General features: G+C 45.8%; 1 protein-coding gene across 2 annotated transcripts; it reads left to right on the plus strand.

The window, feature by feature from the left end:
• The first annotated feature begins 1655 nt into the window (after positions 1–1655).
• LOC101533077 (myosin regulatory light polypeptide 9) lies at positions 1656–11424 on the plus strand. Of its 2 annotated transcripts, none has more exons than XM_012931502.2 (4): positions 1656–1808; positions 6187–6385; positions 6746–6907; positions 10929–11424. In XM_012931502.2, exons 2-4 carry the CDS (start codon positions 6202–6204, stop codon positions 11099–11101), a joined length of 519 nt encoding a protein of 172 aa, XP_012786956.1. In that variant the 5' UTR covers positions 1656–1808; positions 6187–6201; the 3' UTR covers positions 11102–11424. The 2 variants fall into 2 exon arrangements, with proteins under 2 accessions (XP_012786956.1, XP_004579677.2); XM_004579620.3 differs by lacking the exon at positions 1656–1808 and adding an exon at positions 5216–5240.
• Positions 11425–14808: the final 3384 nt, after the last annotated feature.

Here is a 14808-nt window from a genome sequence, read left to right on the forward strand (position 1 = left end):
AAAGTGCACAATCCGTTACTCTCCCATCAGCCAGCTCTTCCTGTACAGTGCCCAGATCGCTCCCTCCTCGAGGCCTTCCCTAATTGCACCATTGTTCCAACACTCTCCCCGCAGTGACTGTGTCTATTCCACTCCTGCACCCCTCCACCGCGACACCCCTGAGGTAGCCACCACCACTGTTTCCATCGCGAAAAGCATTAAACCACACACCTGCCACCGAGCTAGGGAGGAATACAGGGGAAGCAGTTGCTGTTTTGTAACAGAGTGGAGGCTCTAGAAAAACAAGGAAGTTATCTGCCACTGAGGAAGCCCAAGAGGAAACCTTTCCTAGGAGGTTCCTGTTTTTTTGTTTTCCAGGAGGAGGCTAGCTCCCTGGCAGAGGAGGGCTCGCCCTGTCCCCGGTGGCACGGCACCATCCTGTGGACGTGTCCACGCACTGCAGGCGGCCACACTCGGTCTACCCGAGTGGCCATCACTCTGGACCCTATCACATCTGTGACTTCAGGACCCGCCCGTGAAGATTCCCATTCTGCGGGCTGGAGATGAAGAACTCGATTATTCGTGTTTTTAACTAGTACCCCTAGATACCATCACGGGCGTTTGAGGAACGGACCACCTTTGTTTCAGTCACCTACAAGACTGGGACACTTTTTTTTCCTTCCATTGGCTTTACCTGGAACTTTGGAATGTGAACACCCCGAATGCACCCGCGTCCTTTTAAGACCGAAACTGGACTAGACAGATTTGCGGGGTGTCTCAGTCCACGACTTTCAGAGTGGCATTTCCTTTCCAGGAGTACGATTCAGGTGAGAGCCGGGTTCCACGGCCAAGGCTACGGGTACCCACCTCCTCCGAGCTTCAAAAGGCCCGGCAACAGGAACCGAACCAGGCCCCTCCGTTCACAGCTGAGGGCGGACATTGTCGGTCCTCGCCCGACGCGCCACAGGCTAGGCAGAACCGGGAAGGGCTTTCTGGAAGGCGGAAAGCTCTCGTAGGCAAGCGGAGCACATTTTATCCCTGCTTTCACCCACACCTGTGAGAGGTGAGGTGAGAGTCGCCTGTCTGCCTTCCTACTCGGGTCCAAGTCACCTTCTTCCAAGCGGCTCGGGAAGGAAAAAATAACAGCAAAAGAGGAAAAGTCTTGGGTCACTCACTCGAGACCTAGGAAGAGTGGATGCCTGACAAGCCCTTGGGACTTCACCCTGTTTTCTCCTGTGTGGGAGAGGTGCCATTGTTCCTAAAATGACAGCGCACAGCGTAAGGATATACACCCTCAAGCCGGTTCTCGAACATCCCGCGAGGCGGCCCCGCGCAGGCGCACTCCCGCCCGGGTCACGTGGGCCCCGCCGGCCGCTCGGCGACTTCCCTACAAGGCCTTGGGTTCGCGCGCCCCGCCCCGCGCCGGGCCCTGGAATGTGCCGAGACAGACGCAACCATGTGCGGACCGGGAAAGGGGGGAACGGAGAGTTCCACCAGAAGCCCAATTCCCATAAAAACACAAGAAACTCAGTTATGAGGCCCCATGAGCCCGTAATGCATCCTCTACGTTCTACGTGGCCAGCTCACGACTTCCATCCCGCGCATTCGGCTGATCCTGCGCCCCCTCGTCCTCCCGGCTGCCACCCCTCTTTGTCCCGCTTTCATGAAGCCAGCCCCACTCTGTGGCCGGCGAATGGTGACTGGGCTTCCTTCCGGTCTGTGCCGCGGAGGCCGGAAGTGTTGGTGTTTGGCCGCTCTGTGGGTGGACAGGTGTCGGGAGCGGCGGCGAGGGCTTCACCGAGGCTTTCTGGTTCTCGTGGCTGTGCGGGGTGAGTGATGCCGGCTGGAGGGCGCGCGTGGCCCCACTCGGGGGCGCATCTCCGCGGGGCGGCAGCGTCCTGTTCGAGAAGGGCACCTGGACAGGTGTAGCGGGCGCGGCTGCGTCCTGTTCGAGAAGGACTCCTGGGCAGGTGTAGCGGCCGGAGCCCAGGCAGGGGCCAGCTGGGGAGGACGTACCCGCACTGAGGCTCGCCCGGGCGGTGTGGCTGGCTGCTCCTGCCGGCGCCTCGAGCTCGGGCGGCTGTCCAGCCCACGAAACCCGAGAGCCACGGGGTTGACTCCGGGACTATGTTTAGTTCTGAACGTGAACTTGCCCGATTCTAGAGTGTTTGGGGCCGGGAGGCAAAAAGCGTGTCCTCGTGTCCCCTGTGCGGCAGCAGTTTGTGCAGCAGTGCGCCCACCGCCTCGTTGGAATAGCCGGCTCAAGCCGCAGTCGCTAAGTGATACATACAGGGACCTAGGTTTGGTACTTAGTGTGCGAGTGTGCGATACCGGGTGTGGATTTGCAACTCAGTGTTGTGTGGGAAAGCCCGGGTCAGTTCTTGGAAGAACTGGATATGTGGCTCAGATGAGATGTGAATACTTTTTAAGTGCTTAGAAAGTTTTATAGGTAATCGTGAGGAAGGCGAATGTTTCTTAAAACCTCCGGCTCTTACTTGGTGTTTTGGCAGTCTTCAGTAGGGGCTGCTCGCTGCCTTTGTTGAGTGGTAAAACTTTAGGGTGTGGCCGTGTTAGAAAAGCCTTCCCACCCCTAACCGGAAGTTTGAGTAAGATATGAAAACTTGGTGTAGTTGGACCGGAAGCAGCCACCTGAAAATGGCTTTTGAAACGTTGTTGTTAGTACTGGACAATTACTTAGCTTGAAAAAAAAGGGGGGGATGAATTGATGGAAATGGTAGATTGCTCTGCATTTGGAAAGCAGACCAGATACTAGGTGCTGTCACAGGCTGATGTTGGAAAAATGGGAGTTTTTAATTAAAGAATATATCTTAGAATAGTATTAATTTGTTTCCTCAAAGCTGTTTTCTAGTTATTATCATTTTACAAATGTCAAACTCTGGGATTTTTCACTAAAGCAATCTAAAGTGTATGTTCCTGTGGCTTATTTGCATCTTTATGGTCTTCATAGATTTTTTAAAAATCAGCGAGTTCCTAGAGGCTCTGAAGTCTTGGCCTGCCCATGGTCTTGGAGGATAAGGATCTGCCTTGGCTTACCTTACCCCCCTCCTGTGTTTTAACCCTTAGTGATTGAATCAGATCAAGAAAAAAAAATATCACAGATCCTCTGCCCCCGTGTTCCCCTGCCCCCCTTGGTTTATGCTTGTTCCCGTGGGCGCACTGGGCCGCCCTACCAGTCCTCACTGCCTTTCCTTCACTGCCTTGGAAGGCCTCAGATATTTTGTGGAAGCCTGTTTTGCAAGTTTCTCTGCTCTCAGTTTTAACGCAAGTATCTCTTCACACCAAGTATCTCTTCACACCACAGAGCTTTTCTCTGATCCTTCAAAACTAAAGACTCAACTTTGAGGATCTTGTAATTCAGAAATCTCAGGTGCTTACCTGACCACCTTCCCATACATCCTAAACAAAGAATGTGAACTGATTACCCAATTAGTGAAATAGTTCCAGTTTGATGTTACTCCTTGTTAAACTTCTGTGAGAACTGTTCATGTCTTGAAGTTGTGCTGTATGAACAGTTGGGGGAAAAGCAAAATAGCAAACCAGTCGTGGTGAAGAAGACACCAGGCTTTCCCCGAGTGATCCTGGTCTGAATCCTCCTGCCTGTGTTCATTCCGCCCACATTGTGGCACACTTATTCCAGGGCCAGTGAAGCTGTGCGTCCACTGCGGAATGGCTCTGGGATGACTCCGGAGACCAACTTCCCAATACCACAGTGCCAATTCTGGATGAAATTAACTACCTTAATTTGTCAACAGTAAGCCGGATCTCTTAGTTCTAAAGACAACATGTACTTACTTTCCAAATGATGCTTCATAGGATTTCAGTGTCTCCTCCTTTCTCAATCTTAAACTCATGAAAATCTCTGCATGCTATTTGAAAATCATATGCCACTTTATGAGTTATTTGTCATCGCCACACATTGTTTTAGCTGTCGAGTCATACCTTTGGAATGAAAGCTATGGACTCATTTCTTAAGTTTAACCAATGACTGCATTTCTTTATTGTTACCTCCCACATATATTTTAAGCCTTACTTGTCTTGAAGAATAGACATGCCTCACTTTTCTTAACTTTAACTATCATTCAACAGTAATGACATTTAATCCCTGTGTATGTAAAGTTATAAGATTGAGTATCAAATGAGCTCAAGAAAGGTAGTAGTATGTGAGACCATTGTCGGTTCTGGGAAAAAATACAACTTTAACCTTGAAAAACTTCTAGTGTGTTGAAATTTTTTTTTTTAATGTTAAGCTTTACAGACCAAACTATACATTTTTAAACGGTATTCAAAGGACCTCTAGTGACCAGGGACTATGTAGAGTCGGTGTGTCATCCAGTTGACTTCTCATTATCAGTGTCTTTGTAAAAATTTCTGCCATCATCAGGGGAAGGCAGTGTTGCCATTCAAAGCAGACTGTTTTTAAAGATATGCTTTCACTTGCGAAGGCCTGTGGTGTCTGAAATATTCAAGAGATAGGCACTGGCAAATATGTGCCCCTGATTGGGTCTCAGGCATGTAGCCCAAGCCCTTGAGTGCCCTAGAGGGTTTTTTCACAACAGCACTTTGAGAGGAATAGCTGCAACTCTACATAGTTTGGGTGAGAATGGGATTTACTGCCCCCCCCAAGCATTAGCATGAGTATGCATGTTCTGGAATGGCTTTAATAAGTCATGGAAGGCAGCCCCCTAAAAATACTTACAGGAAACTAGGAAGTCTCAGGAGGAGGCCGCAGCCTAACTGCTGTGTGGTGGAAGCTGCATCTTTCCAGCAGCATTCCAGCGTGTTGCCAGCGTGCTATATTAGATGAACTGGAATTCGTGGCTACCCTTTGGAATTTCCTGCTAAAATCTGAAGAGAGATAACTTTCCAAAAATTTAAGGCAGTGCTTTTTATGTTATTATCATAATTGAATTGAGCCTGAGTGATGTGGTATACTCAAGGAAAGAATGTAAAAAGTTAACTTTTTAAACTCACAGGAAACATTCTGTGGTTCCCTTTGGAGTGCAAAGATCTAGGTAGTTCATTCTTTGCAGTCCATAGATTTATTTTTAGAGCAAGGGCATGGTGTTTGGCCACATCATAGTTAGATGTTGTTTTTAGGACGTAAGCTTTAAAATTGTTGTCCTGGTCAAGAAGTGATATCAGTGGAGCCCATTTTAGCCCAGCTTGGAAGGCTATAACTGCGTGCTCTTGCTGGTCTGAGCTTTTACAGACCATCGTCTCCACTGCTGCTCTGAAGGATGGTACGGTAGAATTTTATTATCTGACTAGGGGATTTTAAGCTTCAAACAGATTTTTATAGCCTAAAGATGGAGAGAGAAAAGATTGCCTTTCATTCACTTTATTTTCAACTTAAATTTTACAGGGATGATCTTAGATACTTAAACAAAGGTAATTTCTATATAACCTTGGAAGCTTTCTAAAATGTTTTAGAAACTAGATCACTTTTAAAACTTGTACCTTGATTTCTGTCTGGAGGTCTTACTTATTTCAAATGATTTAGTGTGGCTCTCTTGCAAGAAACTGGTTTGTGTTTGGATTGAGTGCAGTGTCTGTAAAACTTAATTATAGGTTAAACTGCAATTTTCTATACCTTGCCATTAGCCTTTCGGCAAATATGTACCTTGAGTGACCTGAAGCTCAGAAGAGAGCATATTAGGAAAGTTAGTTGAAAGTCGAAGAAAGCTGTTTGGGAGTAGCAATTGTTGCATCAGGCCATCCTCTTTCTGGCATTGTTGCCTCTGTGTTAGCCACAGAACACGCCAGTTAGTGTTTCTCAGCAGGCCTGTAACGCTCAGGTGTAAAACTGGCAGCTTCCATTCTTGACTCTGGTGTTTTGTTACTGAAGCAGTACGCTTGGTTATCCAGTGTCAGGCTGCGCAGTAGTACTGTGAACATGTAACTTGTTGATCTACTGTGTGCTTTGTGTTGATGCGGGCTGTAGTTTGGAATGTGAAGTTAGTGATGGGCTATTTATAGAAGATGAGTGAACTGAAAGCAGGAATCTAGTTGTTTTTCTCTTTTGTTTCTTTGCATAGTGGTTTTGTTCAGTGGAAAGATTTTTACCAAGTGACATTATTCTGTGGAAGAGACATCATTCTCCAATTTAAACCTGTCCGGAGGATTGATTGTTTACAAAGTAGTTACTTTGATTAGATGTTGAACTTTTTTCTTGTATTTTCTACTTAGGATTTAACCACCACCATGTCGAGCAAAAGGGCCAAGACCAAGACCACCAAGAAGCGCCCTCAGCGCGCGACATCCAATGTGTTCGCCATGTTTGACCAGTCACAGATCCAGGAGTTCAAAGAGGCCTTCAACATGATCGACCAGAATCGAGACGGCTTCATCGACAAAGAGGACCTGCACGACATGCTTGCCTCGCTGGGTAATGCTTAGTTTTAATAGGAACATATCAGGACGGATTTCCATAATGTTCTTCATGTTTGTGTCGTGAATCTTACAGCTGTGTGAATCTGGCCTGATGAGTTTGCATACTAAGAGTCAAAGTCTGGAATGGTGTTTGCCACTGGGACCACCTGCAGGTGCTGTGTGTATATATGTGTGTGTGAGAGAGAGAGAGAGAGAGAAACCACTGAGCTTCTGAAAGAAATATTCAAATCTCCAGCCTAATTCATTGTCTTGAATACAAACAGCAAAGTGTGATAATCTTTTACTAAATGTTTTCCATACTTAATAGTTGGTGTGTTTTTGTCATGTGCTTAGCCCTGTTCCTGCCTTGTTACAGGGAAGAACCCCACGGATGAGTACCTGGATGCCATGATGAACGAGGCGCCGGGCCCCATCAATTTCACCATGTTCCTCACCATGTTTGGGGAGAAGCTGAATGGCACAGACCCCGAGGACGTCATCCGCAACGCCTTCGCCTGCTTCGATGAAGAAGCCACAGGTCAGTCAGGGTAGCCTTTCATTACAAAGGGATTTAACTTTTAGTTACAATAACTTAAAATATGATATTACTGCAGGGTTTATACTACATCTTTTATTTATTTATTTATTTATTTTGGATAGGGCTCTCCTTGATTATGCTCATAACTTACTTTTGCCGCTGCTCTTAAATATTAGCGGTTTCCAAGTTAATAGATTGTGTTTGAGCCTTTTTGGGATACTGGTGTTGCTCTTCCTCTAGAGTGTTAATTTCACAGGAGCTTAGGCTGTCAGTCAATATGTGTTGAATGAAAATTGTGTATTAGAGCCTTCTGGGTCAAGTACCAGCACATTCATGTGCTTACCAGGAATCTCTTAGCTGTGAAATGATTTAAGTCTGCTATCTAATTTCTATTTTAAAATAATTCCAGCAGATCTTAAGCTCTGCAATGAGACCACCTGGTTTAAACTTTGTCTTCAGCTTTATATCATGTAATTTGGGGCAGGCTGTTTCTCCAAGCCTTTGTTATTCATAAGATTGGCAATAACATTTCCTGCCTCATGGAATAAAGGAAGAAATGAGATGGAGTCTGTGAAGTGCCTAGGATACTGCCTGACAAGAGTCAGTTCTCCCACAACGAAGTGCCTGGTGTAGTTCATGGATAATACAAAAGGGAATGTTTTCTGGGATTCCCCGCTCACATAATGTGGACATCCATCTCATGGACTGTTTTAAAGACTGGTGGCTGTCAGGGTCTGCTGGGGTGACAGTCCCCTCCCTGTGGCTCTCAAGGCCCTCTGCAGTACAGCCCATCTGACTGAAGTCCACCACTGTCTGGGGTCATCTCACCTTCCTTAGACTCACGGTGCGTGAACTTGCAAACTTCCGCTGTCGCTTCCTCCCTGCCTTGGTGTCACACCGCTTCCCGCTCAGCTTTTACAGTCACAGCTCTAGCAGTTAGCTCTGTAAGGGATGGGATGGAGAAGCCAGGGGAGACTGACTGACTTTCCCTGTAGATACTTGCATATCGCTTGAATGTTTTACTGTGAACATTTTTTAATGGAGGAATATAAAACTAAAAAAAGAAAAAGAAAAACGAATCAAAATGTTGTATCCATAAACTTATCTCAGTGGTCATACCTATTAGTAAACCTTGTTTATGATTTTTTTTTTAATTTTATATATTGGGGCCAAGTGTGGTGGCATGGAGAGCTTGTCCTCTGCCTGTGGTGCCAGCATCCCATTTGGGTGCTGGTTTGTGTCCCAGGTGCTGCACTTCTGATGCAGCTCTCTACTTATGACCTGGAAGAGCAGTGGAGAATGGCCCAAGTCCTTGGGCACATGGCAGATCTGGGAGAAACTCCTGGCTCCTGGCTTTGGGTCAGCTCAGCTCTGGCCGTCAGGGCTCTATGGGGAATGAACCAGTGGACAGACAGAAGAGCTTTCTGTAACATCTGCCTTTCCAGTAAAAATAAGTAAAGCTTAAGGGGAAAATCATATCTATTTAAAAGGCAGAATTAGGAAGAGTGATCTCTCACCCTCTGGGTCACTTTTTTTTGTTGTTATTTTGAAGATGTAGTTATTTTCCTTGAAAGAGTTACAGAGATAGGGAGAGACAGAAAGACCCTCCATCCACTGGATTGCTCCTTGGTGACAGTAGCCAGAACCAGTGCAGTCCAAGGCCAGGAGCCAGGGCTTCCTCCAGATCTCCCAGGGATGCAGGGACCCAGGGCTCCAGGCCAGCCTTTGCTACTTCCTCAGGCCGAAGCAGGGAGCTCGATTGGAGATGTAGCAGCAGGACGCTAACGGGTGCCATGTGGGATGCCAGCCCCTGCTTCACTTGTCATTTGCTTCAATGACTGGCTGGGCCAGCAGAAACCAGGAGCCTGGAACTTCATGCATGTCTCCCAGGTGGGTGGCAGGGCCAAGCACGTGAGTCATCAGCCGCTCTCCCCATCACATGAGCAGGGAGCTGCATCACAAGTGGGGTAGCGAGCACTGAACTGGGACTCATAAGATGCTGGCCTTAGAGACAGTGGCTTAGCCTGCTGCACCACAACACTGCTCCCTAAATTTATCTTTAAGTTCTATTTTGAGGGAACAAGCATTTGGCCTAGGAATAGAAACATCAGGTAAGAGTCTTAGGTCCCACATTGAATGTCTGGGTTCTCCTGGCTCCAGTTCCTGACTTCGTTTCCTGCTACTGTAGGCCCTGGGAAGCAGCAAGAAAGGCCCAAATAGGACCCCATATAGGAAACCCAGTAGGTGGGTGGGAAGTATCTTCATTGATTATCGGTGTACTAGGTATTAAGTAATTTTTTATTTGAAAGGCAAAGTTATAAGAGTGGTGGAGAAAGTGAGAAAGATCTTCCATCTGCTGCTTCACTTCCCAAATGGTCACAGTGGCTGGGACTGGGCCGAGCTGAAGCCAAGAGCTAGGTGCTTCCTCTGGGGCCCAGGCAGTTAGGGCATCCTCCACTGCCCTCCCAGCTGCATCAGCAGGGAGCTGGAGCTAGACTGGAAGTGGAGCAGCTGAGACCCAAGGCAGTGCAGATAGGGAATGCAGGTCATGGCTTAACATGTTGGGCCACAGTGCCAACCCACTCGCACATTTGTTTAATCTCACCAAGAAATTATCAGATTTAATTTTTCATTGTGTGAATTTGAAATTTCTCTGGTTGAATTAACATTTACTATCTCTGGTTCTCCATCATGCTTGTTGCTGCCAGTAGCTTGGGGGCGTTTTTAATATTAATACCTGACAGTAAGTCTGGGCTGGCTTTAGGGCTTCTGTGCCTAGTTTGGCTTTGCTTGAGAGACATAGCACTTCCACCTGCCGGCTCACTTCTCAAAGTCCAGCCACAGACTAGGCCAGCTGAGGCTAGAGCCGAAGCTGAGGTCTGCGAACGTAGTCCAAGTCTGCCACGTGGGTGACAGTGATCCAACTACTTCAACTTTTCTGTGCTGCCATCTGGGTAGGCAGTAGCTGGAAGCTGGAATTTCTAACTTAGAGACCCTTCTCCATGTGACACAGGTGTCTTTAGAGCCAGACTCAGTATCTTCCCCAAGGGTTTTTTGTTTTTATGCTTTTAGGTGGCTCTTACACTGGCAGATTTTACGAGGGACCTGGTCCCAAAGTTCCAAGGGAAAGCGCACCTTGTGGCTCACCACCACGTTCCCGCTGCCTGGCACAGCATCGTGATAGAGCTGAGCCTGGGTCTGCTTGTCATACATGTTAGAGTTGTCAACATAAATGTCTGGTGGGATGCTTAAGATGCCCAAAGTTGGAAGTAAACAAAAGCCTGAAATCACACAGCTTGTTTTCCCCTTGAGAGCAGTTCATTAATATTGGTGATGTGGTATTGACTGTAGCGTGCCAGTGACTGAGGTTTGCCTGTAAAATAATTGTGCCCATTGATCGTATGTTAAGGAACCCTGAGACTTGGGCTCCTAAATCTCTGGGTGTAGGTTTAGTCCCCGTCACAAGAAGGTAGAGGTTAGGTTAGGCTGATGGAGTAGAGTAAGGCCAATCGCCAGCTGGGCATTTTGTATCCTCTGCTGAGGCTGTCTTAGCATGTCTAACCATCCGTTGCAGAAACTTGTACTGATAGGGTTTTTTTTTTAAGGATTTATTTTTGCTGAAAGCCAGACATACAGAGAAGAGGAGAGACAGAGAAGAAGATCTTCGTCCGTTGATTCACTCCCCAAGAGGCCACAACAGAGGAGCCAAGTAAATCCAAAGCCAGGAGCCAGGATCTCCCCTCCGGGTCTCCCACGCGGGTGCAGGCTCCCAAGGCTTTGGGCCGTCCTCCACTGCTTTCCCAGGCCACAAGCAGGGAGCTGGATGGGAAGTGGAGCAGCTGGGGCAAAAACTGGCACCTACATGGGATCCCAGTGTGTGCAAGGCAAGGACTTAAGCCACTGGGCTACTGCACCAGGCCCATTGATAGTTTTTTTTTTAACACATAGAACTTGCTGAGTGAAATATAGGTGTAATTAATTCCGAGGTGGTATGCATTCTGATCTCTTTTTTATTCACTAGGCACCATTCAGGAGGACTACCTGCGAGAGCTGCTGACAACCATGGGAGACCGCTTTACAGACGAGGAAGTGGACGAGCTCTACAGAGAAGCTCCCATCGACAAGAAGGGGAATTTCAATTACATCGAGTTCACGCGCATCCTGAAACACGGGGCGAAGGACAAGGACGACTGAGACAACTCCATACTGCAGCCAAGCGTTCCTTGTTGCCACTTTGGGTATTTCTGAGACTTCTTGCTTAGAGCCTGTTGCATGCCCTTAGCTTTAAAGCTTTGCCTTTCTTGCTGTATTTATTCTCAGCCATTTTGGGCACATGTTATCTTTATAATCAGACTGGAAATAGGACTTTTTTTCCATTTTCAGATTAGATAATAGGGTAATTTAACTTACCAGCCCTCTTCCCCATAACTGTAGCCTATACAGAGTCAATATATTTTTTCAGAGAAAGTTATCAATTGAATTTTTTCTGAACTATCATTAAACTTTATGATAAAATACCAACTTGTTTGAAATTTATTTGTCATAATTGGCTTTTGTTAGTTTTGGTGCATCTTTCCAAGGAATGGTAGATGAGGTAAATCCTAGGAAATAATATGTTCCCATATGCCCTCCAGTTTTCCTAACAGTCCTATCTCGTCTCTGTCCCAAGCAAATCCAGTTTTAACTGTGTTAAGCACTTTCCTACATTTCAGTTTGTGAAAGAATTTACTGTGGAATTTGCATATACATGATAGTATTAATAGCTTCCTGAGTTTGCCAAAGCAGGAATGCCTTCATAATCTACTCTTAAGTTGCTCTTAAAAACTGTTTTAACCCCAAAGTTTCTGTGTAGTGCTTGTACCAAAAGATAGATTTTGTGTTGTATTCAAACTGTTGGAAATATAATGCAGGTTTTTTTTTTTTATTTAAGTAGCTTTTTTTTAATACCACACTTCCTATTAAAAGATCATACTTGTTTACAAAGAGATTCACCTTAGGTCATTTATGAATTTTGGACATTCCTGACCTACCCACAATCAAAACAGCTGAGGCTACATGCCAGGGAAAGTGAGGTCATTGTTTCAGCCCTAAAAATAACTTCTGCTGTTTACAGAAATGCAGTTAATTTGGGAATGGTAGATAGTTATATTTCCTCCGGGCTTCAGAAATTGGACTGTCAAAGACTCATGAGTTCTAAAAGATATGAAACAAAAAAAGTTGGTCTCAAAGAGCGATAACTAATTTACCAAGATGAGGAATTGGCAATAATTTTAATATCTTCAAGTTACTAAATTATCCTTAGAGAAAACCATTACCTCATTCAGTCAACAAATACTACATGCCTTGGGGAAGCAGGCCTTTACGGCCGACGGATGGCTCAGCCACATCCTGGAATTTGGAAACTCCAGCTGCATAGAGCAGGAATGAAAGGATTAGTCCTTGCCCCCTTCAGGATTAGACTCTGCCTTAATTCTTTGCCTTTTTCCTGGCCTTAATTTCACACAGTGTTGAAGCAAAGTATTTTTTCCAAGCTATGGCCACCATGCTGAAATACTTCTGCTTTATGAAAAAAGCATAAAGGAATTAGTAAAAACATTGTTTCCACTCCAGGAAAAAAAAATACATCCTCCTGAAATTATCTCCTGCTCTACCCCTATTTTTGGGTAACTGCTCGGAGAACCATCTTCATTAACAACAGTGAACAGTCTACCCTAAATGAAATAAATCTTAATTCAGTAATAGAATCCTCTGCTTAGTAGCTAGGCTGATTAACACACACAGCTGAAATCATCTGCTGAAACAGTGGGCTTGATTGAAAAGCCAGTTTCTGCAGTGAAAGTCCTGGTTGAAACAAACTGTTCTGATGAAGAGTTCTGATGAAACCAGCCCAGAGTGGCAGTATGTGTGCCCAGCTCAGGATTTTAGTGATTTGGACTCAGGGTGTTCCTTGTATCGAGGAATTCCGCATCATCCGACTATAAGAGAAAGCAGATCCTGAGCAGGACAAAGATAATGGGAGAGGAAAGACAGCATGAGGCCTGAAACCTAAACACGGTCAAGGATCAGAGGGAAGACAAAGCAGCGTGGGAAGTTAAACAACCTCAAAAACAGTCCTAGTGAAATTAGGTTAATTTTGAGAGTGAGTTTGTCAACAGTCAAATCGGAGAATGTCCGAGGCTGCTAGATGTGGCAGGTCCTTGGCGCTTTGGCAGAGCTGTTAGAAGCCGCAGTGTAACCTCGTGTAAGCCTCATTCTGCTTAGGTTCCAGGCTCTGCATCTTGGTTTATCAAGAAACCTAATCCCAGAGAGCAGCAACTCAGTGCTATCAGGCAGAAGAGGAGGATTGTCAGAGTTTGCCTTACTATCCGTGACACACTCGTTTATTCATTATTATGCTATTGGTTTATAAGGTGAAGTATAATTTCTTAATGAGTATTGCATTTGAGAGGAGAGACAGAAGCACCGTCAGTCAGTTCACTCCTGCAGAAGCCTGCATGGCCTGGGTTGGGCCAGAGCCAGAGCTCCAATTCAGGCCACATCTCCCTGATGGGTGGCAGGCACTTGATCTCACTGCTTGAACCATCACCTGCTACCTCCCAGGATGTACGTAAGTAGGAAGCTGGAATTGGGAGCAGAGTTAAGACTCAAAACCAGGCACTCCAGCATGGGAAACTGTTGCTGTGCCTCCCCAGAAACCAATACATCCAGCCGACTTTGTGACTAAAAGCATAGGTTTGGAACCAGACTTGGTGGAGGAAGTTCTACCTGTAACTTTACTGTGTCTTTGGGCAGGCGGGGCCAATAGCTAAATGGTGGCGCACATAGCAGTTCTTCCTGTTCTGTTCTGTTGGCTAATGAAAAGCGTCCTGAAGAGAGGGCAGGGTCGAAGCAGAGACTAAAGCCTGTGAGTGTACAGTGGGAAAAGATAACTGGAGGAATAATGAAACAAAATGAGTCATGTCCAGGGGATGGGATTCTTAGGAAAAATAGGTGGATACTTCTGGAAGGATATGTGGAAACAGGAGTTCAGCAATAGGTGATTAAATGAAAGGCTAAGGTTGAGAGAAAGGTTTGTAGTTGATGGGTAGTAAATTATCCCAAGCTAGAATTTAATTGCAAAGACAAGATGTTTTAATGGCTCTGCGTAGACATGCCTGTCAGTTTTCCTGGCATCACACAGAGGCTCAGAGAGTTGATTTTTGATTTTCTGAGCAAATAATACCAATGTGCCAGACTTGTATCTTGTTAGTTCTCCCATATGTGTATAATTCTAAAACCTGGTTTTTATCTTTGCTGCTCTTAAAGGGATTATTGAAACTTAGCTTATGTTGAAGAAAGTTCGGTTTGTCCCATGTTCATTTGCTTTTTCAGCTGGCACCTGCAGCTTTTTATTTTTAGATGTCTCTGTGCCTGCTCGAATGATAGGAGTCCTGCCTTTTCTCCCAGTATTTATCCACATACATTGTACACTTGTAATGAATTTATAACTTTTTAAAATATCTGTTATGCCAAAGCATAGCTGCTTTTGGTTTGAGTGTATTAGTTTTTCAACCATTCCTTTTAGTGACAATTATCTTTGATATGGATATGCCGTAGTATTTTCACTTAGAATACCTATCTTTTCATTTTTTTTTTTAAGATTTATTCATTTTATTACAGCCAGATATACACAGAGGAGGAGAGACAGAGAGGAAGATCTTCCGTCCGATGATTCACTCCCCAAGTGAGCCGCAACGGGCCAGTGCATGCCGATCCGAAGCCAGGAACCTGGAACCTCTTCCGGGTCTCCTATGTGGGTGCAGGGTCCCAATGCATTGGGCCGTCCTCGACTGCTTTCCCAGGCCACAAGCAGGGAGCTGGACGGGAAGTGGAGCGGGATTAGAACCGGCGTCCATATGGGA

This window comes from Ochotona princeps, chromosome 18 (assembly GCF_030435755.1).
Source record: "Ochotona princeps isolate mOchPri1 chromosome 18, mOchPri1.hap1, whole genome shotgun sequence".
Classification (NCBI taxonomy): domain Eukaryota; kingdom Metazoa; phylum Chordata; class Mammalia; order Lagomorpha; family Ochotonidae; genus Ochotona; species Ochotona princeps.

What these genes read in the sequence shown, in the direction of transcription:
- LOC101533077 (XM_004579620.3), top strand. An exon ending in CGACATGCTTGCCTCGCTGG is followed by an intron (nt 6,386 to 6,745) that starts GTAATGCTTAGT and finishes GCCTTGTTACAG; the next exon opens with GGAAGAACCCCACGGATGAG. An exon ending in CTTCGATGAAGAAGCCACAG is followed by an intron (nt 6,908 to 10,928) that starts GTCAGTCAGGGT and finishes TTTATTCACTAG; the next exon opens with GCACCATTCAGGAGGACTAC.